Source organism: Melospiza georgiana, chromosome 18, assembly GCF_028018845.1.
Source record: "Melospiza georgiana isolate bMelGeo1 chromosome 18, bMelGeo1.pri, whole genome shotgun sequence".
Taxonomy (NCBI): Eukaryota; Metazoa; Chordata; class Aves; order Passeriformes; family Passerellidae; genus Melospiza; species Melospiza georgiana.
In genome coordinates this window covers 11,034,366-11,057,822 of record NC_080447.1, presented here as the reverse complement: position 1 = coordinate 11,057,822, position 23,457 = coordinate 11,034,366, and the positions used below count along the sequence as shown (strand labels likewise).

At 45.5% G+C, this 23,457-nt stretch overlaps 1 protein-coding gene across 4 annotated transcripts in view; it reads right to left on the bottom strand.

The window, feature by feature from the left end:
- Positions 1–1,455: 1,455 nt before the first annotated feature.
- Positions 1,456–23,457, bottom strand: part of DEPDC5 (DEP domain containing 5, GATOR1 subcomplex subunit) — a 43,412-nt gene continuing 21,410 nt past the window's right edge. For 2 of the 4 annotated variants that reach the window (XM_058036675.1, XM_058036676.1), the window contains exons 27-43: positions 21,772–21,932; positions 20,886–21,003; positions 20,562–20,729; positions 19,514–19,733; positions 18,121–18,254; positions 17,664–17,772; positions 14,904–14,966; positions 13,212–13,354; positions 12,370–12,447; positions 11,804–11,936; positions 10,869–10,977; positions 9,976–10,200; positions 6,008–6,177; positions 4,890–5,061; positions 3,816–3,876; positions 3,022–3,104; positions 1,456–2,241 (exon numbers count right to left, since the gene is read on the bottom strand). In XM_058036675.1, the coding sequence (XP_057892658.1) occupies positions 1,946–2,241; positions 3,022–3,104; positions 3,816–3,876; positions 4,890–5,061; positions 6,008–6,177; positions 9,976–10,200; positions 10,869–10,977; positions 11,804–11,936; positions 12,370–12,447; positions 13,212–13,354; positions 14,904–14,966; positions 17,664–17,772; positions 18,121–18,254; positions 19,514–19,733; positions 20,562–20,729; positions 20,886–21,003; positions 21,772–21,932 (2,443 nt within the window). In that variant the 3' untranslated portion in view covers positions 1,456–1,945. The remainder of the gene's footprint in view (positions 2,242–3,021; positions 3,105–3,815; positions 3,877–4,889; positions 5,062–6,007; positions 6,178–9,975; positions 10,201–10,868; positions 10,978–11,803; positions 11,937–12,369; positions 12,448–13,211; positions 13,355–14,903; positions 14,967–17,663; positions 17,773–18,120; positions 18,255–19,513; positions 19,734–20,561; positions 20,730–20,885; positions 21,004–21,771; positions 21,933–23,457) is intronic. The other 2 variants (XM_058036677.1, XM_058036678.1) reach the window with 1 other exon arrangement.

Genomic DNA, 23,457 nt, shown 5'->3' with positions numbered 1-23,457 from the left:
TTTCTTTTTTTTTTTTTTTTTTTTTTTAGGAAATAAATTCACTGTGCTGTTAAAAGCAGCCTAAGGACCTCAAAATGCTTAAAATAAAACTAGGCCTAAAGCAGCCCTGAAAAGCTAAAGACACACCAGGTTTGCAGTTGAGAAAAGTGAGCTCAGAAAGACACAATAAACTTTCCCCAAAACTCAGAGACTAACTCTAGGGTTTACAACCACTGCTTACAGGTTAAAACTTACAAAATATCGAGTCCAGGTGAAACTAATTTGGTGAAATTTCTCGAAAATTGCAGGTGACAGGCCCGGGCAGACCGCAGGTGCTGTAAAATGTAAAAGGCTCGTCGGGGCTGCGTCCCGCCCGTTTTACTGGGCAAAGGACACGGCGCCATTCCCCGGACCCCCGGGCCAGCTCCAGCCCCGCCGGGCACAACGGGGAGAAGTTGGGAAACAGCTGCGAAGCGCAGGAGCTGCAAGCGGGGCCCCCTCTGCTCACCCCGCAGCGAGGCCGCTCCCGGCGGCCGCCCCGCTCCGCTCCCAGCCCGTGCTCACCGCGGCCTCGCGTGTCCGAGCGGTCGCGGGGGCTCGGCGGGCTCGGGCAGGTGCGGCGCCGCCCGCGGCTCCCAGACACCGCCCAGGCGGGGCTGCGAGGCTGCCCTGAACCCCACCCCCAGCCCGCACGGCACTGCCGGGCAGCACAGGGGATGGGGAACAGAACAGATGACAGCCAGTTCTTCCCATAGTAGAGTATTTTTGAGTCGCTAATGGCGATCAGACAAGCACTGATAATTGTGACACACTTACAGCGACTGAATGAAGAGGCACGCAGCTCAAACCCACCTTCTATAGGTGGGTGCTGTCTAAAAACAGATGAATCATCCTGACTCAGTTTAAGGGATAAAAAACTGAAGCATCTACGATTTGCCTTGAATCAGATCTGAACACCACTGTGAAGATGTCAGTCCTCCCTCAGTCCAGTTTCCCGAGGACATGGAACAATGAGGGACCATCTGCAGGAGCCAACAGCCCCCGGGCACAGAGGCTGGGTGCCGGCTGTGAGCAAACCTAAACCTGCACTCCAACAACCAGCTGGTGCCAACACCCTGCAAAGACAAAGGCTCCACACTTGAGTGCAGGCAGCTTCCTCTGCTGCATGCAGACACATTCTAAAAACCTGCCCATAACCCTCAGCAGCGACCTGTGCTCAGTGGCCCTTGATTTCTCCTTAGGCTTCGGTGCTGGCCTTGAAAGACAGGAACTGGCTTCCTGCTCTTGCTGTGTGACACTGTTCTAGATCCAGACATGAAGACAGAAAATCCTGCATTATTACAAGACAAAGCCCCAGCACAGAATTTTGAGCTCAACATAGAAAGCTATTTTCTTTTGGCAATTGTTTTCTTTTACTCACCAATTTTGTATTGCTGTCTGTGGAGTTACAACAAAACATCAGGTCACTTTATTTTCTGTATTTTACTTATTTACATGTATGAAAATTTAACAAGGATCTCTCATATCTTATCTTACATATTCACACAATCAGGAACACCTTGGAAGGGGAAGAGACAGACTGTTGCCAGGCACATCAGATGCCAACTGGCACCGACCGTTTCCAGGGACTGGAAGCTGATACCATCACACTGTGCTGAATCCAACTGCCCTTGAAAACCATTTGCACTCTCCTTTCCTTACCTCTGCTCTAACTGAAGTTTTGGCAACCAAGGACTGTAGCTACTTAAAACCAAGCTGAGGTCAGGTGATAGATACTGGCAAGCCAATAGCTCAAATTCTTTTTTGTTTCAAGCACTTAATCAAATTCTGTTGAATATCAACAGCAATATCACTCAGGTCCTCTTGGAGCCTCAATATGAATCCAACAGAGAGACTTCTACTTCACTTCTACTTCCTTGCCACAAGGTAAAGCTTCTAGCTGTCTCCCTAAGAGAGGGAACCCCACTCAGGGGGCACTGGCATGCATCTTGTCCAGGCAGTCAGTCCAGAAGGTCACGAGCCGGCTGTCCTTGTTCCAGCAGAAGTCTGTGAAGTCCTTCAGCAGCCGGTCCGCGAACTTCTCGTCGCCGGTGGCGCTGGAGCGCCAGGTTTTGGTCAGCATGGTGTTGTAGGCCCAGTTGTAGCCGATGCGCTCCTCACAGAACAGGCTCTGGCTGCTGGAGCTCGTGGAGTTGCGCCGGCGCCGCTGCTGCCCGCTGGAGAACTTCCTCTTGGAATAGGGCAGCTGCAAAAACACTGTCCCTGCAGGAAACAGGCAGCACTTCAGTCTGAGGCACAGCTAAGGCCCTGTAGCTGATTGTTAAATTCCAAAATGAAACCGGCCTGAGTTTCATTTAATTGTCTTTCAGCAAGAGAAAATGGGATACACTTTTCCCCTTGGCCCTTAGGTGCTACTTCTTCCTGTATGTTACAGCACCAGGAGGGAGTGCACTTTGTCTGCCTTTCTCTTACAAGCACAGAATGAAGCAAAGATGGAGGCTCTGATCCATCTTGCTAGCTTCCCATCCATTTTCATTCTCTTCTGCAATTTTCCAAACACTGCCTTCCTGTCATTGTTTCCACATCTCAGCAAGCAGACCCTAAATGCCTGATGTATCTCCCACACAGTGTGTATGGGTAGAGATGCATCTACAACAGCATGAAAACAGCACTGACACAAGAACAGAGCACTGACTTGTCCCAACACCTTTCCCTCCTTCTTGCTTCTGGGTACACATTTATTTATATTGACCTTGGAATAAGCTTTGCCTTATTTTTAAAAATTTCTTCATCCTCTGGAAAGAAAAGTTTCAGAGCTGCTGTAAAGCAGGATTTCAAACCAACATCATTTGTTAGCAGCAACAGTTCATGCTTTTCATACTGCCCCCTCCAATTTTCTGGTTTGTGTTTTCTGACACACCTACTTGTCATCTGGTTAGGGACAGAACAGCACCAACATCGTGAAACACAAACCACATAAAAATAGTTCTCTTGTTTGTAATAACCTCCTCCTTGCCACAGAGCCTCCCAGATATTGCTCACCTGTGACATGGATATACTGGGGCTTGTTTTCTGCTGGGAAGTTGAATGCAGAGGCTGAATATTTATCTTGTACAAATCCAAATCTGAAGAAATAGAAACAAGGGGAATTAATAAAAGGAGCCACTCCAGGTAGAATTCATCAGCCAAAGGCAGGGGCATCAGAGGAAATCCTTCCACTATCCCTTTCTCATGGCCTGAAGGCAAAAGGAAAAGGGATGAAGAGATCTGAGCCTCTCCAAATATTCCCCAGCATCTACACCATGAAAGAAACTGGCAGCTCAATCACACAAAAGGATAAGGCTAGATAGTATCCAAAAGTTCCAACAATTCCTTCTTAAACTTGGCCCAACCTCCTCTGTACAGCTCCCACCCCAGTCTCCTGCCTATTGTCAATCATCAGGTGTCATCCAGCTCAAGACTATGCTAAGTACACAAGAAGGTGTTGAATTTTTAACAGTGTATAATACACTGTTCCTTCTCAGGAAGAATCTATTTACAGCCTTTCTGCTTCTAACTTGGAATAACAGGCACTTTCCAAAGGCAAGGCTCTCCCTAGGAGGACAGTATGGTTCCCAAGCAGTGCCAGGCTGAAACACCCCACAGCTGCCCCTGGCACCCACAGAACCACCTGGGGGCATGCAGGCTGTATTTTAGTCTGTCTGTAAGCAGAATTCAGAGAGGCAGACAGCACAGAACCCCAGTGACTCAGGAGTGACTGTTCAGCACAGGCCTTCATCCCACACTGTCCAGGGAGGCAGGAACTGTTGGGTCACCCCACTCCAGTGCAGACATACCTGTGTGCTATTGCTTCCTGCAGAAGATGCATTCTGTCCCAGTATGTTTCTGGTTCAAAGCCTGAAACAAATAGAAAAGTAACAATTATCTAGTAAAGCTACTTTATTTCCTTCCTTCTAAAAACTTAGGTTTGTCCCAGGAGGCCTCAGTTCACTCTTTCTTTTTCCCCTTTCAGTCACACTTTTTTGTCAGGTGTCTCTCAGAGATGTGTCTTGTGCACGCCAGTAGCAGACTCATATCTGAATTTATTATTTGTGCCTCTTGAGATGAAGGAGAGGAACATAAAGGGGGGGTATGGGAGGGGGCAAGGAAGAAGAGTGGGCTGCTGTGTATCACAAGAGTGCTCTGAAAATATTTAATTCAGTCAGCTGGGCTATGGTGGCCTCAGAGCATATGGATTTGTCACACTCATTGTTCAGTTACACCTGGACACTGAGTCAAGGGTTGATGAAAATATCAAATTTACTATGGTAAAACAGAGCCTTTTGCTAATTGTCCCTCCTCATGATGCAATTCTGCCCTTCTCTGCATGGGACAGGTCTCTGATCTTGTGGTTCCACCTGAGGTTTACCACAGCAGGCTCACTGGATAGGGCGAGGTCACATTGCAGAAAAGGAGATTGCAGCTTCTCTGCTTAATCTCATGTGCAAACACTGTAACCATTAAAGTAACCATAGCAACAACAAAGAAGGATGGCAGTGGTGAAAGCCCAATCTTAGGGAGGGGGAGAATAAACAAATGCAGGATACAAATGCAGAGCAGCTGTGGGTCTACCAGCAAAAGAGACAAGAGTCTGTCAAACACAACAGCTAGTGGATATGGGTCTGAAAGGGCACTGGGTAAGCACCACTGGGGAGACCACCCTTCCTGTGTGCTGGTGCTTCCTGCTGCCCACAATCAGCCTGCCAGCACAGCTTCCTCCAGCACCTCCTTCCTGAGGGGCTGCTGACCTGCAAAAACAGCTCCTTTACCTAAGGCTGGCTGGTAAAGGAGCTCCTTTATGTCAGTTCTGCACCAGCAGTGACCTGTTTGCACAAAGAACCCTGAGGGGTAAAAGAAAGTGCATTTCTTACCATCAAACAAGTGCTCACTGCCCTCCTTCAGCAAGCAGCTCACGTTGAGGGGGATGAAGAGCTGAGCTCGGAGGGGGTCCCCGTACAGGTAACTGGGCAGGGCAAAGGGACCTTCCAGCACTGGGACCAGCAGGAACCCACAGGAGGTGGCCTTCCTGTGCCAGCCCTGAACCTGAGCAGAGAGTCACACAATGAATCATAGCACACATGCCAGCTGACGAAGGGCACTTCTGTGCATAAGAGCAACTCATTCCCCAGGAATAGATCAGACATGCTCAATTCTCCAGGCTCAGCCTGCTCGGCATGGCAGGCACACCAACGTCCTTGCAAGCAAAGCAGTACAAGCACAAGACATCAGGCTTTCCTTTTTCTGAAGTGCTCATCAATCAGAAAGCACTTTAAAATAGGACATTTTTCAGGAACTGATTCAGCCTACTTATCACCAGTGGCCAAACACTTCTGCTTTACTGGAACAGTGCAATTGATTTCAAATAAAAGCAAAACCGACTACCTAGTGCTGTCTGGCTGGGTGGGGTAAAGCCTGGTGTTAAACAGTTTGAGTTTCACAGAAGCTACATTAGGGAAAAAGAATCTAAAAATGAAATCTAAAAATTTAATTTAAAAATTAAAAACTGACATGTTTTCATTTCAAAATGTTTTAAGCAAGTTAAAAAAAACCCTAAAACATTCCTGAGCAGGAAAAACACAATGCCTGGAAAAGCCCTGTTATGAAAGCAATTCCACTGAGATTTAAAGTTTTAAGGTTTGGGGATAGAAGGAATGTAATGTGAAACAGATTTTTTTCCGAAGACCTGGCTCAGGGCTTAAAATTTGCCTAAGGGGGACTTAAATTTATCACCTTGACCTGTGTTGATCTCTGCACAGTGTGCATAAAACCCACTGAAAGCAGAACACACTCAGGCAGACAGAATGACTAGAGCTGGTGTGATAAATGCTGACCAGATGCAGCAACACTAACAACCACCAGGAAAATTACCTATGGAAATAAAGGCAGATGGAAGCCACTGTCTCTGTCCCTAGGACTCCCTAATACAATGTCCAAGGGACACAGAGGCCAGACAGGCACTTTGTGGCTGCCCAGAACACCGGGATCTCACCATCTCAAAAAGAACAGCTGCAGTCACTGCCATCCAGTGTAACTTGATCTCAAAGGCAGCGTTCAGGGAGAAGTTGCCATGGTAATAACAACTGCACCACTCCAGGCGGTCCGTGCGGTTGTTGACATCCACATCCAGCGTCACCGTGCGCTGCTCGGGCACCGTGGCAGCTGCGCAGCCGGGGGACAGCAGCGTCCACAAGGGCCGTCAGAGAGAAGGTGGCAGATGGGATGGGGAGAACAGAACCAAGATCAGTCATCTGAAATGAATTTGTCCTCCCATTCCTCCCCAGGTATTTTTGGGGCTGGCAGAAAAGTCCCAGAATGCGGCACATCCAGGTGACAAAAGACAAAAATCCTGAAGTATTTCTCATGTCAGGAGGATGTGCTACAGAATCAGCCCCCCCAGGCAGTCAAAAGACATTTCAGCTGCAGTAAGGAGAGAGAACCAAGAACCCAGCAGTTAATCAACAAGCAACTGGTGCCGTAATTATGCATGGCTAGACAACACCAGCTTCTTCATGCCCAAAACATTCTAAATATTTCTATATGCCTCCACCAGAAATCACAACAGGGTGCTGTTACATGGGGCAGGAGCATTCCAGGACTTTCCACAGCTAAAGGAGATTAGAAACTTCTTGTTTCTTTAATCCCATATCAATATCCCACATTACCACAATGCTGAAAGTGCACATCCAACACTTTCTGTAAAAGCACAGAGTCAGCCAAGACATGCAGCAGCATTCTGACCACTGCAACAGCTCCTGGGGCTTTGCAGTGAGGGCTGGGATAGTGCCCAAGATGCAGCTCCCTTTGTGCCCCACAGCCCAGCATCCCTCAGGTGACAGAAACCCTCAGGAGCCAGGCAGGAGAGGGAGAGAAGCACAGCAGTGGAAGTGACCTGGCTGGTGTCACAAACGGGACTGCAAGGCTGGGGACAGAACCCAGATCTCCTGACTTGGAGGCCAAAGTCCTGCTATGAAACACACCATCACCTTTAACTTCTCTTTAGACAAATACATAATTTAACATTTCTGTAATGTTAAAAATTGACAGAAAACAATGGGCTGCAAGGCTTCTATGGGAAAACTTCTGCCCTTCTTATCACAGCATGCATGAGGGATATGTGTTATCTCTTGCTGAAGTAGATGTGCACCCCTTGATAGGGTCAGCTTTTAAATTAACTTATAATTTGATGGCTTGATGGTATTTAAAAAAAAAATTGAAATCCTTCCTCAAGGTAGATGGAAAGTTCCCACCTTCACTGCTACTGCAAATTACCTGGAGGCACTTTCAAGGTTATAAGAAAACCCTTAAAATTGCTATTACTGCAGCATAAAACATGAGAAATAAAAACATAACAAAAATGAAAGAACATCACCCAGTTTTGTTTCATAAATAAGACCCATTTTTGTCTTTGGGAAATATGTCATTTGCAATTTCTGAGTTGATCTGGTATTGTCAGACCAACACTGTGAGAGTTGCTTTTTCTGTCTCCTTTGGGATATTTTGAATACCATATTTGTGGTCAGGAGGTTATGGTGCCAAATTTGTAACAATGTGTTGAGAAACAACATCCTGGAAGCTGTGAAACCAAAGCAGCTCAGTCAGGTGGGTGTTGGTCATTAGCCAAGAGGTCAGTGATAACACCACAGCCCAGTGTGCCCAAAGCAGCACACTGTGAAGAATGAGCTCCCTGCTCCCTTACACTGTTGCTTTTCCCAGAGTCTGCTTGTGCAGACTCCCTGGTAGGGCTGGACTGTCCCTCTGCCTTGTCTGCAGCTGCAGCTCACAGGCAAAGCCAGAGGAAACCACTCCAACAAGGTGAGCTAACAAAAAATACATTAAACACTGAGGAGGAATGTCCATGTGTCTGAATTCAGAAGCTTCTGATTAAAACCATCTTGTTTTAATAGAATATACTCTGGCTTCCATAGGTCAGACTTTAAGAGGACTCACCTGCTTCCCAATTGTCTTCTACTATTGAGTATTTAACTAAGGATTTACTAAGCAATCGGAGAGGAGCAGGCAGGTTATTCTCCAGTCAGACTCCACTACATACATGACTACAGTTGCTAGTGCATGCACTGCTACAAATCAAAGGGACAAGATTAGCTGTGTCACAGGTCACACTTCCACTGGGGAGGGAAAGGGGACAGTCACTGGGCAGTGATTGGGAAGTTGGGAGGGACAAAGATTTGAGAGATACATGGAGCTTGTTCCAGAGCTCCCAATGCTTGCATGCAATTTTATGTCACAGCCTGACATTTAGGGAAGGTGGGGAGGGGAAGAAATAAAAACCACAACCTAATCAAGACCAAGAGAGGAACAAATGAAGTCACGTGGACCAGGGGTCATCTGGGTTTAGTAAAGCTCTTTACCTCAGATGAACTGCTGAAGTTTTTTTGGAATACTGTTTAGAAGAGGAACAGCACAGAAGCATCATTTAAACCAGTTCCTTTGTAAGAAAAAAACTTCCAAGCTCAATTTTTCTACAAGAAACCATAATTCCTGGAAAACCCAGACTGCATGAGAGCAATCTGAAGGCATTTATCACTCATTCAAGGGCTGCAAATGAGTTAAAGAGTAAAATGGACATAATCCCAACTGAAAGGAAAAGGAGAGCTACTCAGGTGTGTAATACCCACATGCTGCAGGAATACACAGTTCCTGGCTGGTGTTAAATGAGAGGTGAGGGGTGCAGGCTGCTGAGCCTCGGGCTTCTCAGCTCACAAGAGAGCACAGACACAGGAATGTGAACTGGTTTTCTCAGGCTAAATAGTGAGTAAGAGATCAAACCATGAAGAGGATCTGGCTCCAGCGCCTCCAGCCTCCACAATACTTCCATGCCAGCCAGTTCAGGCTTCAGCTCTAGCCAGCCACTGAGCTAATGAGGCTGGACACCAGCCAAGGAAACAGATTTATCATGTGACAGGGAAAATAACCTGCATATGTTGGCTTCAGGGAATTAACCATTAGTTCAGACTTCCTATCCGTAATGCTTTCAGATTTCTGATGCTGTTCTTCTTCAAACAAGGCTCTCAGAAATACACAAGGATTACTGTGACTTCAGGTTTAAGAGATACTACACCTGCAGTAAGGCACTTCTCTTCAGAAGGTTAAATATACACAACAGGAGAAAAGCAAAATGTTTCTTTTTATCCTTAATTGCCAGGCCTTTAACAGATGCATCTAAATAAACCTGAAGCTGCAGTTCCAGAGCAATGATTTTTCTTTTAAACAAGGAAAGGAGAACAAAAGCAAGTGACTCAGGCTGGCCTGGAAATGTAACAAGAAGCTGACAAAGCAACGGGGTCAGTCACGCAGCCAGTGTGTTTCATGGGCTGTTAGAGCAGTCAGGGTTACTCTCCACACCTCAGAGAACATCAGACACTAATGGGACCTTGCCCAGCAGCAAGATCTTCCTACTGCTTCCATAGCACAGGGATCATCTGCAGCTGGGCTTCACAGACTCATTAATGCAAGGAGTCTGGTTCAGATTAGCTAGAAAGCCTCCAGCACATCACAGAACCTTCTAACACATCTGGACCTCACTGTGGCTTTTGCCCCTAGGAAACAATTAGATATGTAATTTTAAGAACAGTTTGGTTGCTTTGCTGTTCTCACAACTTATCCCTCCATACTCCTTACAGGTTGTGAACAGTCTCTCAGGATTTGCAAGGAGACAAAGTATCTTCCTTCCTGAATTCTAGAGGTTCAGGAAGAAGGAACATTTTAAGAAATACTTCAGAGTACTGGAATACAATAAAAAGTAAAAGTTTCCTGCCCAGCCAGTGAAACACACCTCCAGCACATGAGAGCGAGTCCACATGCAAGACACTGTAAGGCCAGCATGAAATTTGCAGCTTGATTGCTGGTCCACGTGAGATCATCCCCTTGGCTGGCTGCTCTTCCCCTTTCAAATATCCCCTTGAACTTCCCCAGCTGTCACCTGTGCTGTGCATCTACCTAAGAGTGCAGCTGCCTGGCTCCGTCCTCCGAAACTGCGGCTAAAGGAACTGTGCCTACTTGCATAGGAGGCGGGGCGGCTGGGCAGCCAGGGCAGCAGGAACGCCGGGATCTCCGAGTGCAGCAGCTCTTCTGCCACAAAGGCCACCTCAAACCATTTCCTCTGGAAGGCTGAGAAGTCATCCATGGCAGCTGTGTGCCACATGGCAGGCTGTTGCAGCCCCACTGCACAAGGAGGAAGGGAAGTCAGTTAGGAACAAGTGTGTCACAGATGAATTTTATGAAAAATCCCTTTGCTAGGATGTTTTTCTCCTGAGAAGCTGAGAGGCCTCGGAAATTAAATGTAAACAATAATTATCTGCTGCTGTGGAATGCAACTGGTGCATCTTTGATTGGTCTCATGTGGTTGTTTTTAATTAATGGCCAATCACAGTCCAAGTGTCTCGGACTCTCTGGTCAGTCACAAGATTTTATTGCCATTCCTTTATTTCCTTTCAAGCCTTCTGATGAAAACCTTTCTTCTATTCTTTTAGTATAGTTTTAATATAATATATATCATAAAATAATAACTCAGCCTTCTGAACCATGGAGTCAAGATTCTCATCTCTTCCCTTGTCCTAGGACCCCCGTGAACACCACCACACAAGTGGACAAGGCTCAGACAGAAAAGTAGCTCTTGATGAAAAATAGGCAGGATAAAAATTACTTTATGTTTTCTGCTATTCCTTTTTTTTTTTCCCTTAAGTAAAAAGGCCAAATTTCTCAGACTCTTGAGATTAGTGGTTTTGGTTGCTCCCAAAATGCATTCCTGCTGCAGCACCCCTAAGAATCAAGAAGAGCCCAGTGATTATGCAAAGGGATAGTGAGGAAAGTCTTGTAATAACAATGCTGACCTCGGTCTGGTTCTTTGTCCACAACAATCTTGTAAAAATAAAAGCCATAAATAAAGGTTCGTAAAGCTTCTCCAGATGCATGGACAATAAGCTGCTCTTCTAACATTTTCTGAACAAGAAAAAGAAAGAACAGAGCAAACATGATAAAGAAATCACTCTTCCAATTACATAAAAAGGTCGCTAGAGAACATTGGGAAGTAATTTTCTTTTCCTTGGCATCTTTTTGTCCAGATATGTGCCTAACAAGAATACCAGCAAAGTTATCTCTTCATATTCAATAAATGTAGCAATTTCTTATCTCCCTGAGAAATTACATTTGACCTTTCTACAGATGTCTGTCTTTCTCCCATACCCTGCTCTGGTTTTATAGATGGATTTATAGAAGGTAAGAGTTTGGAAGCATTCTAAGTTCTCTGTTAATTGATATGGGATCTCAGCAGAGGAATGAACTCCAGAACATTTCCAACCTTCTGCCCCTGACACAGTTCAATACAGAAAAATCCCTTGATGAATACAAGCAGTGTTCCTGCATAAAGTGTGTCTGCTTCAGATCTGAAAGGTCATATGCTGGTTTTATTACAACCTTATTAACTAATTATCAGAAAGGAAAACCAAATCACAGCCCAGTGCCTTGATTCCAACACAATGCAGAGCACTTGGTAAGTACCAGCTAACTGGAGGTTATAAACAGAACTATCATCATTTAAGTAGAAAAAAGTATGTAGTACTAGTCAGGAATGTTGCTGGTTTGCGACAGGGAATCCAAAAAATGTCACCATTGCCTTGTATTCTATTGAGCACAGCTTTCAATGCTCATCCATAAGAGGATTTTAATAAGTAACAGAAATTATTGCTATGCTTTGCTCTAAAGTTTTACTTTCTTCCCAGAGTGAGGCATTTCTGGCCCTCCCTATGCTCCTGGGGAGTTTGCTTACCTGCATGATGTCAATGGCCATGGCCTGGGTGTGCACCCCTTCCACGTTATTCACCAGCCAGTGCACAACTTCTGCACTGATGAAGCAGTAGGGGGAGAGCCCCTTCTGTTCAGAGAGCAGCTGGATCCCTGTGCTGGAGCACAAGTCACACATGTTAACACTGATCAAGAGCTCTTTTAGGTAACAAAGACAAAAATCACTGCTGGGGGAAAGGAAAAAAGGGAGAGGGAGGGTGGAATACAGGACAAGAAATGCACAGTGCCCCTGGAGTGATGTCTCATTTTGGTAACAAGATGAACAGCTGCCATTGACAGCACTTTGGTGACTTACTGGGAATTCTTGATTTGACAAGGTTCTGGGACTCTAATAATTGAAGTCTTTGCTCATATCAATTTCTATAGAATTTCTTATTAGAGAGTCTGGAACTGAATAACAAAAGGAAGTTTTGTTATTGTTTGAAAACTCTTCAACAGCTGACATGGGCTCTCCTTTGAGTGACTCCACTTCTCACGTCCTCTTATTAAACATCTCACCACATGTGAAGCACATTTGTATTAAAAACTTACGTGGGGTGTTTCATGGCTTCAAGAATCTCTACCAAAGTGGAGGAGGAAGTCAGAGCACTTGTTGAACACTGCTGAGAGCTGGGCAGTAAACAGAAGCAGATTCAGAAATCAAGGAAGCTGCTAGATTTGTTCAAATATGTACATATCAGAAAATTGCTCTCTCTTCTCAACAATGACTTTGCCACATTTATTTCCTTTTCCATCTCAAGCACAACTAAAAGCATCAGATGAGTATTTCCCCCTTGAGGTCACCAGGACATTGCTATATGCACCCAATGCACAGTGTGCCACATCCAGCTGTACTCAGCAGCAATTGAGAGCAAACATTTTGAAGTTGGCTAATTTTTTTTTTTTTTACTGTAATATACAACCACAGGAAACAGGTGCTAATAAAGTTTATTTTCAACATTGCTTCCTCCCTGGGGTCTTGCTTCCAGGTTAGAACCTCCTGGATTTCATCAACCTACTCAATCCAATTAGGCCTGCAGCCCCCCCACCCCTTGCCAAAACAGACAAGATGTCAATTCAAAGCCTGGTTTCCTACTAGCAAATTTCAGAAATGGAATTTCTTCATTTTTTGAAGAATGAAGCCCTTCTTGTGGGTGGAAAAAATCAGGCCTTGTGTTCATTTAATTCTGGAAAACTGGGTTGCAGGGCTTATTTTACTACCACTCTGTCTGCATGTGGAAATGCTGCAGTAAGGTCTTGTGACAAGTGCCTGCCCGTGCCGACAGGCACAGCACAGCCTGTTCCAGGCTCCTGCTTCAGTGCCCATTCCCTGACACCAGCAAGGGGCTGGGATTGAACAGCTCTGCAGCACAGCACTGCTGGGCCTCTCCTACCTGCCCTCTGCAGCAGCAGCTGTGCTGTATCCTGGCTCAGTGCTCTGGGTGCTCCCCTGGGTGCTGCCCCTGTCAGGGACCTGCCCTGTGGGGAGCAAGGTGCTGCCATCTGAGGATGCAGGAACTGATTGATCAATAGAGACCTGGCAGGAGCAAACACAGCAACATCTCTGTGAAATCCATCATGCAATCCATTTCCCATCTTCTCCCCTCCCTGCATCATCCGTGCCTCAGCCCAAGTTAGTCAACAACAAGCAATGCTCTGAGGAAGCACAGGCATATGCAGAAGGGATAAATGCAGTCTTACTCTGTCATCACCACAGAGCTCCTGACAAACAACAAATTCAGACCCAAATAAAGATGAGGATCACCAACCCAGCAACAATTGCACTGAGAGAACTACTGGCAAATAAGCAACACCAGTCCAAACCTGACATTCTCAACCCAAGGGGTTAACTATGATTATAAGCACGCAACAGGACACTTGATCACTATGGGAAGGTAGTAAGCATTTAGCAAACACAGTTTCAAGTCTAACTCTCAAAAATATGCAAATGTATCACACGAATTCAAGTTTCATAATGCTCAAAAAAAACCCCAGCTCATCTCCCCTCCTTTCTCAGGGCAGTATGAGAAGGCTGCTTGACACCCACCCACACCTATGTCGCCAAGACAACAGGAACACTTTCCTCCCGCAGGAACACTCACACTATTCCAATGGTAGACTGAATAGTTCACAAAATTACCATAAAATCATTGCAGAAAGAGCATGAATGCTGAAGGATTCAGCTAAGTACAGGCTGTAATTGCCATCTGTCATTAACACGTATGGTTTAGTAAAGGCACATTATATAAAAGCTGGAGAGGTGGGGGAGAGAACACGAACGGCAGAGGAACTCGAACTCAAGCTGGTATAAACATGGGGGCTGCTCTGCTGTGATGAATCCACAGCACACACACAGCTAAAAATCACAAAGCTGGGAGCTTGACTTAGGTCTGACTGTCAAAAGTCCTTTATTTATGCCATTTCTCACACCCCAAAAATCTCTAATGGCAGATGTCCCCTTTTGGGCAGCCAAAACCAGCAGATGCTCCAGGGTCAAGTCCTCAGTGCCCACAGCCAGCAAAAGCCTTTCTCCCTCCTCAGGGCTCACTTCAAGCAGCATTTCCTAGGGCCACACTGTGTCACTGCTCATTCCTAACTGCTGTTAACTGGACAAATGACTTCAGTCACAAGGACTCCTTTAAACTAAGATGATACTATCTATTTTCAGCCTCAGTTGTTCAGGAATCCAAGGAGACAATCTGACTTGGGTATCTCCAGAGTCACCTGTCAAACACCACAGAAGAAATTTAGCCAAGAACCAGACAAGTGAGCTGTTGCCATTTTGTTCAGTGAGGGAAGATGGAAAACAAGCACTTACTGAAAAACAGTAAAAGCAGCTTTAGTAGTTGACAAGACAGTAGTGCAAAGGACAGCAGACAGGGCACATGAACATCCAGAACACAGCACAAACATTGAGTGGTGGGAAAAAATAATGCTTGCATCTGCCACTTTGTTCTGCCAGTGCTGTACACCTCACTCTCATGGAAAACCAACACAGGTTCCCAGTGTGTTCAGCTCAGGACACAAATGCTGTCCATCACCTCAATCCAAAAGCCAGAGATGACAAGAACCCGTTCCAAACTGACCTGGGAGTAGAAGGTTGAAGCTGTGCGTGGACTGCGAACAAAGTCCATAAAGAAGGCCCCATCCTGAAGGCATCAGAGGAAGCAGGCCCATTAATGGCAACAGCAACAGGAACAAGGAGTTCAAGAAAAGCAAATAAAAGGTTGTGCAAGTATGAAATGACCACAGAGAGAAAGTATGAGGAGAATGCAAATCCCAGACCCAGAAGGTCAGATGCAGCAGAATGCACAGCATCAGGATTACTCACACACACATCTTTACTTTCTCTCTGTAACAAGACATTGCTTTTCCTTGGCACAGATGCATTCCCAAAATTTTTAAACCCACACTGATCAGAAGCCAATTGAAACTGCAGCCTTCCCTCCATACTTCAAAGGAGAAAGTCTTGAGCTCTGAAGTATGGGGGCTTCCATCCTAAATACACAACTGAAATACAGAAACCACAGGTGTAATGACAAATATCCAAAGAAGGTCAGGGGTTTTTTTTCTAATCTGGTAGACATTCAAATGATAAAGAGGGAGAGGCAAAGGAGCTCTTTTCAGGAAGCATCCTCTTCCTCTTACATGCAGGTCTGGTATGGTGCAAAGGAAAGGGAAGAAAAACTCATCACAAAGATCCTTCCAACACTGTGTTTAATACTTCATGCAAAATTAAACAGCCACTGCCTGTGCTATGCTCCTGCCTACTGACAAACCCAGTGAGTTATCCCCAGCTGCTATTCAAAGATGTGTCACGACTCTCTTATCACACAAGACAATGTAGTGGGACTCATCTAGATTTCATTCCCTATTTGCAATTCTTTATTCTGTTCCCTTGGCAAAATATTTTTGTCTAGCCTGCAGTTAAGATGATGCTTACCTTGGTACATACATATAAAACAGTTTCTGGGAAGAATCAATGCCAGGGTTACCTGCCTGGCAATTGACATTGTGCAGAGCCAAGTGCCCTGGATCCATAAGGGCAAACACTTCCCAAACAGATCAAGTGGGTTAAACCTCACTGGGTTAAATCAAGTGGGTGAACTCACAGTGCTGCCCAGTAACTGGCTCAAGTGACTTGTCAATTCTACTCTGAAACAAAGTGATGCAAAGCCAGTGGCTCAGCTTTCATCTGGAATAACTCAGGCACTGAAGGGCATCCTAGAAAAGCACTTGCTCCCTTGGCTGCTGGCAGAGCTCACAGCTGTGATAATTTGTCACTTCTCTGGCTGCAAGTGTGTGGAAAGGCAGAGCTCCCTGTGCTGAGGAGCCCTGCAGGGGCTGTGACACGAGGCACACACTGGCTGCTGTTCCCAAGTGAGCACAATGCTGCCTGCCCACTGGCATCTTTCCAACAGGCATAAGCCATCAATTAGGAGATTGCAATTGCTTATCTCCCAGTCCCTGTGTGTAAATATTTACAGGAGTGTTTACTGCTGCAGCATGAAAGGCCTTCAATTGATAACACACTCTTCCAGAGTCTCCAGTCAGCCTTCCAGAGAGGTTTTTGAACATTATTTTTAACAATGGCATTTTCTGGTATCACAAAATCTGCTGATTTGGTCCCAGCACACTCCTGTGCCACTGCTAGGGAAGCCCACTTTGCCCCTTCCCCCCTCTGCCACACACAACAACTGGACATAATCTTCTCTCCTGTTTCTCACATGGAATTTTCACCAGTTTTACTGGTAGAGAGGACATTTAAGATTTCTGTACTTAAAGAGGGAATCTGATTTTTCAAAATGGTAGAAGAGAAGCATGCAAAGCCTGAATTATGATGTGGAAGTTTGCACACACACCTTGAGTCAGTCTGAGCACCTGCTGTTCCCAGGCCTAGCACATCCTGCTCCAGACTCATCTGTGCTCTCCAAACACTGATGCTATGAGTAAGTGTCTAGAACTAAGGTGATCACAGTTGCTCTATCACTTCAACTTTCAATATCTAGGTCTCCAGGATAACACAATATTGTTCCTAGTGGTGGCACAAAACAGTGGACGTAGAAACATTAGCTTAGAGAAAAATGCTGAAAGAAGTGGTTGATAGTGGTGAATCTGAACCCAAACACAGGTCACATTTAAGTTCTCTACTCTTATTCAGTTCCTTGTTACTTCATTTAAAAGACCTTCATATCAGAACACAGAAAAATAATCAAATATTTGTGGTTGGACTTGGAAGCAGAGTTCCTGCTCTCCTGGGTCTCACAGGACAGTGGACAGAAAGGCTGAGGGATAGCACAGTCTTTTCTTTAAGTGCCTCAAGAGAGCTCCAGGAAGATCACCTTCTCCAGCCTGGAGTCCAGCCAGTGAAGGAATGACATCTAAATCACTTCTCAGGAACACACCCCCTCCTCTAAACAGAGGCAAGAGACCCAAGTTCCTGCTGTTAAAATCCCACTCAGTGTTCACACTGTCACAAGCTAGAGGCTGATTTTGCTCTCCAAGGCAGCCTGCACACAGATGCACACAGCTCTGCACTGCTACACCCAACAGCCAAGCCATGACTGAAATGAAATGTGCTACCAGCAAAGGAAATGCACTAATTAGCAAACAGCACTTAGATCAGCAAAATGCTGAGCCAGCATCCCCGGGATTCCACACCATTGTCACTCTTACAGAACTGAATTCCTCTGCCCTCACACACAAAGACCAGCACAGGAGCAGCCCTTGCTGGATTAGAGTAAAATGTGGTATGATGTAGTCAAATGCTCAGAGAAATAATCTTTGGTTATTTGATGAATTCTTATGTAGAAAGAGCAGCCAAAGAAAGCCCAGGGAGTCCTTACCTTGCGAGGGCTGTCCATATAGGTGGGTGTGATAGCAATGCTCCCACTCTCTGAAGGCTGGCCAGAGCTCTTCCCAGAAAGCATTGCTGCTTGCTGCTCCCCCAGGGTCCTAAAAGAAAGGGAAGGAATACAGAGTTTATTAAAACACACTTTGTGTCAGCTTCCCCCCAGAGGCAACTGTTGCACAGGGGTACTGCTGTATTTTCAGATATTTGCTTTCCCACACACTAAGGCACAGATCCAACATTCCAAAAGTAACTTTTACCCCCACAAACAACATGGACCCTTGCACTCCATTTTATTATGCATGTATAATACTAATATAGCATTAAAAATGTGAATCTCTTATGTATTTAACACAACATGAGGCAAGGTTCCCCAAATGTGCTTTAGCCAGCCCAGGTGCAATATGCAGGAAGGATGTTCTTGGCTCTTCACACAGCCTGTAGAGACTCACTTCTGACTGGCTTCCATCTGCAGCAGAGCTGAGAGTGCTGAGGTTCCTTTTTTCCCAATGGGAGGTCCAGACTGCTCCAGGGAGTGAGTGGGAATTGGACCAGCAATCTGCAAGCCTTTCATGGCAGACCCTTTCTAACAAAGGAAAAATGGAAGCACAGACTTAGTCAAGCTAGGCTTAACTAGTAAGCAAGAACACATCACCTCATGTCAGCAGGGCTTTACTAAGCACATTTTAAAAAAGGAGTCAAACCTCTGGTACACAAGAAGGGGAATAGCCTAGTGTCTTGTGTGGATGTTATTCTGAAAATAAAATGTCTGTTATTCTATGGAAAAGGTGAATTTGCTTTAAAATAAATGACCTCATTTGCTGTGAGAATGGGAACACTAGCCAGTTTCTCTTCAGCCTCCTGAAACTGTTTACCCAAAGACTCTCTCACATATTTCTCTTTTCCCAATCCTCCTCCTGAATCTGCAGCACAGAACCAATCCAGGTTACCCCAGAAGTGCCCAGCTACACTACCTCAGGCTCTCTGGCTGAACTGTCTGCATCACAAGGCAGAGTGGTGCACCCAGGCTAAGCCCGCCTGCAGCACCAAGCAGAACACACCTCAAAGAGGAGGCTCTGGGTAACAAAAGACTGGCTACAGTATAAAACAGAGCAGTGGCAGGACAAGATGGTGCAGAAGAACTTGGTTTGTCCCTGAGAAAGAACTGCCCTGAGCCTGGGTGCAGTCACAGCAGCACAGGATGCTCATCCTAGGGACATTTCCTCAAGCTGTTGAAGGAAACAGCTTTGTTTCCTCTCCCAATGCATCACTTGAGTGATGCAGAACGAGCACATTAAGCCCCACTGTGTGAAAGCTGACACAGCACAGGCTCAGCAGTGTCCTTTAAGGATGGATGACAGGGACAGGGACACCGTGCCCCACCTGCCCGGGGTGCACTTGGGTGTGGCCATGATATTTTCTGAAAAATCCTTTCCTTAGGATTTTTTCTCCTGAGAAGCTGTAGGCCTCAGGAACAAAATGTAAACAATTATTATCTGCTGCTGTGGAATGCAACAGGTGCATCTGTGATTGGTCTCATGTGCTTGTTTCTAATTAATGGCCAATCACAGTCCAGCTGTCTGGACTGTCTCAGTCAGTCACAAGCCTTTGTTATTCATTCCTTTTCTATTCTTAGCCAGCCTTCTGATGAAATCCTTTCTTCTATTCTTTTAGTACAGTTTTAATATAATATACATCATAAAATAATAAATCAGCCTTCTGAAACATGGAGTCAGATCCTCGTCTCTTCCCTCACCCTCAGACCCCTGTGAACAGGGACACACTCTGTCTCTCTGCTGACGCCTCGCCAGCGGCCCGGGGCACACCCAGCCCCGCGGGACTCACTCGGATCATGCGATCGGAGCGGTGGCGGCGGCGGATGCGGTTCAAGCCCTCCACGAAGCGGATGAAGCCATCGAGGAGCTGCCACTCCTCCTCGTCCGAGCGGGGCTTGTCGCCGTACACGTCGCAGTGCGCCTCCCCCTCCATGATGCGCTTGGTGGCGCTGATGCAGGCGGGCAGCAGCAGGAACCGCGTCCTCCAGAACTTGAGCGACTCGATCAGGCTGCGGCAATGGGGAAGGCAGGACAGAGGTCAGCACTTTCCTGGGAAGGGTTTTCCAGAATCTAAAGTATAAATCTTTATACCTGCTGCACATTTCAGCGATCACCCTCGCTGCTATCCCTGGCACAGAACGAGCACACATGCAAAAGAATGGTGAGCAATTTGAAAATCACTGGCAACAAGGCTCTCCTCAGAATAATTGTCACACAGTTATGCTTTCTTTTCTGTAAAAGATAGGCCCCAAAAGCTTTTTCTCTATAAATATGCAAGCAAAAAGGGATTTTCAAGGTGCACATTAGCGTAGGAGGTATTTTGACTGAGACCTGAAAAGAAAAGATGATAAAGACTGGTTATGTGGAGAGAAGATATCAAAAAAGCCATTGATACTAGTTGAGATATTCCACATTTCTGGTAAGCACTTGCTCCACAGCTTAGGAGTAGGATTGTATGTCAAACCCAGCACTCAAGCAAACCTGCAACAGCTTCAAAATAAATGGAAGTTTTGAGTCAGATCAGTAAGAAGCCAAGAAAAGCATCTGTGTGGTACAAAATGCTATCTTATTTCTTTGCATTTCTAGCAGAGGAAAAAAGAAGTTCATGCTGAATTTTGAGATCAAGAGTCTGTATCAAAGGTCAGATTAAGCAGCAGCAACATAGAGCAAGGCTCCCACAAGGCAACAGCTGCTGGAAGCTGACAGTGAAAGCAGGCCAGATATTCTCCCTGGAGTACTGAGCATTCGTGCGTTGAACTCGATGATGAAATTTTAGGTCAAAAAGAAAAAGAGGCAATTAGGACACAGAACAGTCTGGATGGAAAAGAAGCTCTCACCTGAAATCCTCCGAGCCAGCAGAGCAGATATACTGATCCAAGTAATTCCACTTGTACTCTTCTAGTCTCTCATGGGAAAATTCTACCCAGCAAGAGACAAATTCAGAGTCAGAGTGTGAGGGGCACAAGCTGTAGGTGTAGTTTATCTGGGCAGATTCATATGGATACCTGAAAGATCAAACACAAGCATTAATCAGGTATTACTGATACTGATGTTTCTCTTTCTTCTCCTAAAAAGAAAGGTGCTCTCTCAAGCAAGCACAGAGCTGGAGAAGAATGTTCATCAGAACACTGGCAGCAAAGTGCTCCAGCCGAGATACTCACTTTGGCAGGTAGCGAGTGACAGTAATTATTTTGTCCTTTAAGGTGACTTTGTGGAAAGTACGGCCCATGCTCAGCCAGTACTGATCCTCTTCCTCAGGTCTATTTCTCGACACAAGACCTGCTTGTAAAAAGCAAAACCCTTTCAGCTTACTGCAGTGTCAAAGCCATATTTTCTGAGAAATCTTTTGCTAAAATTTTTTGTCCTGAGAAGCTGATAGGCCTCAGGAACAAAATGTAAACAACAATTACCTGCTGCTGTGGAATGCAACAGGTGCATCTGTGATTGGTCTCATGTGGTTGTTTTTAATTAATGGCCAATCACAGTCAGCTGGCTCAGACTCTCTGGTCAGTCAGAAGACTTTATCATCATTCCTTTCTTTCCTTGCTAGCTTTCTGATGAAATCCTTTCTTCTATTCTTTTAGTATAGTTTTAGTACATAATTTTCTTTTAATATAATATATATCATAAAATAATAAATCAGCCTTCTGAAACACAGAGTCAAGATTTTCATCTCTTCCCTCGTTCTGGGACCCCTGTGAACACCACCACACTGTAGTACTCAGAACTTTATCAACAAACTGTGCCTACAGGAAGAGAATCCAGAACTGGAGTCTAGAAGTCAGCTTCTGATCTCAGCACAAGCTAAAACCCAGCTTTTAGGCCACATTTTTAGGGAGCAGCTTTTGCTCTAACAGTTAAGATGTGCTGATATCAAAAGCAAAGAGGAGCACTTGGGATTCCTACGCCACCCATTGAGAACTTCCCTGGGCAGAACCACCAAAGAACAGCCAACACAGTGTTGAGCAACTGGTGGATGTGCTTAATTTGAGGTTACTGGGGCTGGCAGAAGAGCACAGGCTGACTTGCCAGGGCCAGGTCACTCACCTCTGCTGTAGAGGGGACTGCTGCTGAGCGGGGGCGGCACGGCCGGGGCCGGCTTCTGCGGCTTGGGCTGCACAATGATCTGATAGCCCTGCATGAGGCGCTGACAAATGAACTCCTCAAACACCTGCTGGGCTGTCATCTGCACTCCTTCCTCATCCCTCCTGGACACAAAGGTTAAGCAGAGCAGAATAAGGAGCTGAGCACACACCTATTCTTAGCTCTGCTCTGGAGCCCTGTGCCTGGGAGCACCTGCCTGTGAGAGCAGGAGGGAAAAGGGGCACCTTGTGACACAGGGTGATGAGCTGGCTGGCAATATTTACTGCTGCCTTTGAAAGCAGTCTGGCAACCTGTAACAAATTTTCCTACAGCAGTTATGGAACAATAAATTGCCCAAAAATGACTTTTCCAGCACAGTGCAGTTTGTACTTGTTCAGGAGAGCTCAGAATGCCAGTGGGCAGCAATGCTCCAGCCTCTCCCACAGTGGGAAGTGGAGAGCAGGGAGGGGTTGGAGAACACATTCATCTTAGTGCAGCTCCTGCTCCGAACTTTGCCTTCCTACTGACATTTCTTTCATGTGTTTCTTCATTAATCCTATTCCTTACTATGTATTTCAACCACCCTGATTAATACTTTTGTTTTGCTCCCATAAAGCAGAAACACAGGCAGGTCTTTTGATGTCTTACAAGTTATGGAAAGACTAAAAAAATTTAAGATAATGAGACTGCTTTAGTAGAAATCAAACTAACCCTATTAAAGAATAGTTACCAAATACCTCTGAGACAAGCAGAGAAGCTCTATTTGTCCAACTAATTCTGTTTTCCAACAAGAATCTTTAAACTAAATATCCTTTAGAGTGAGGATAAGCATCTTAAATACTGTGTCCACATGTATTTGCTCCTTCAGTATTTTCCAAAACACTTGCTAGGAGGTAGATTAACAGAGATGATAGCTTGAATATTTTGATCAAAACACAACAGAAAAGAGACATAAAAATTTGTATCCAAACAATTTCTAACATCAAATCTATGGAGCACACCATACTGTCAGGTGGGAACATCAGAAAAAGTCCAAAGCTATCACTGGAAAAAAAATAATAAAAAAGTAAGTATTCTGCTGCTCTGTTAGCAATCCATCATTCACTTGTGTTCCAGATTGCAAGGCGACATGTATTCTATTACCATCTGTATGGCAGTTGATTTTGTCAAGTGGGCAGTTTGCCTTATCTCTGAGCGATCAGGATCACTCCTCCCTCATGAGGGGACATTGCTGATAATAGCTATTGAATGTCACTGCATGGCTGATAAGAACTACAGCATCCCATTGGGAGATGTGAGCCCAGAGGGAGGAGCCAAGCATTCCTACCCAGATATAATCCAGAGGTTTGAGACACCAGCACGGCTTCTGCACTGGATTCCCCAGAGGAACAGCAGCTGCCTCTCCTTCCACTGGATCATCAGAGGAAGAATACATCCTTCTCTACAGGATCCCTGCTCCAGCAGAACCACCCCTGACACTTCAGGAGGGCTGCAGCCACAATTCCAATGGGACTGCCACCAACACCCTGACCAACAGCATCAGGTTGTGTTCTGATTCTGTCAGTACTGTTTTCATTTACTGCATTGCTTATTTTATCCTTTTATTTTCTTCCCTATTAAAGAACTGTTATTTCCTGCTCCCATAATTTT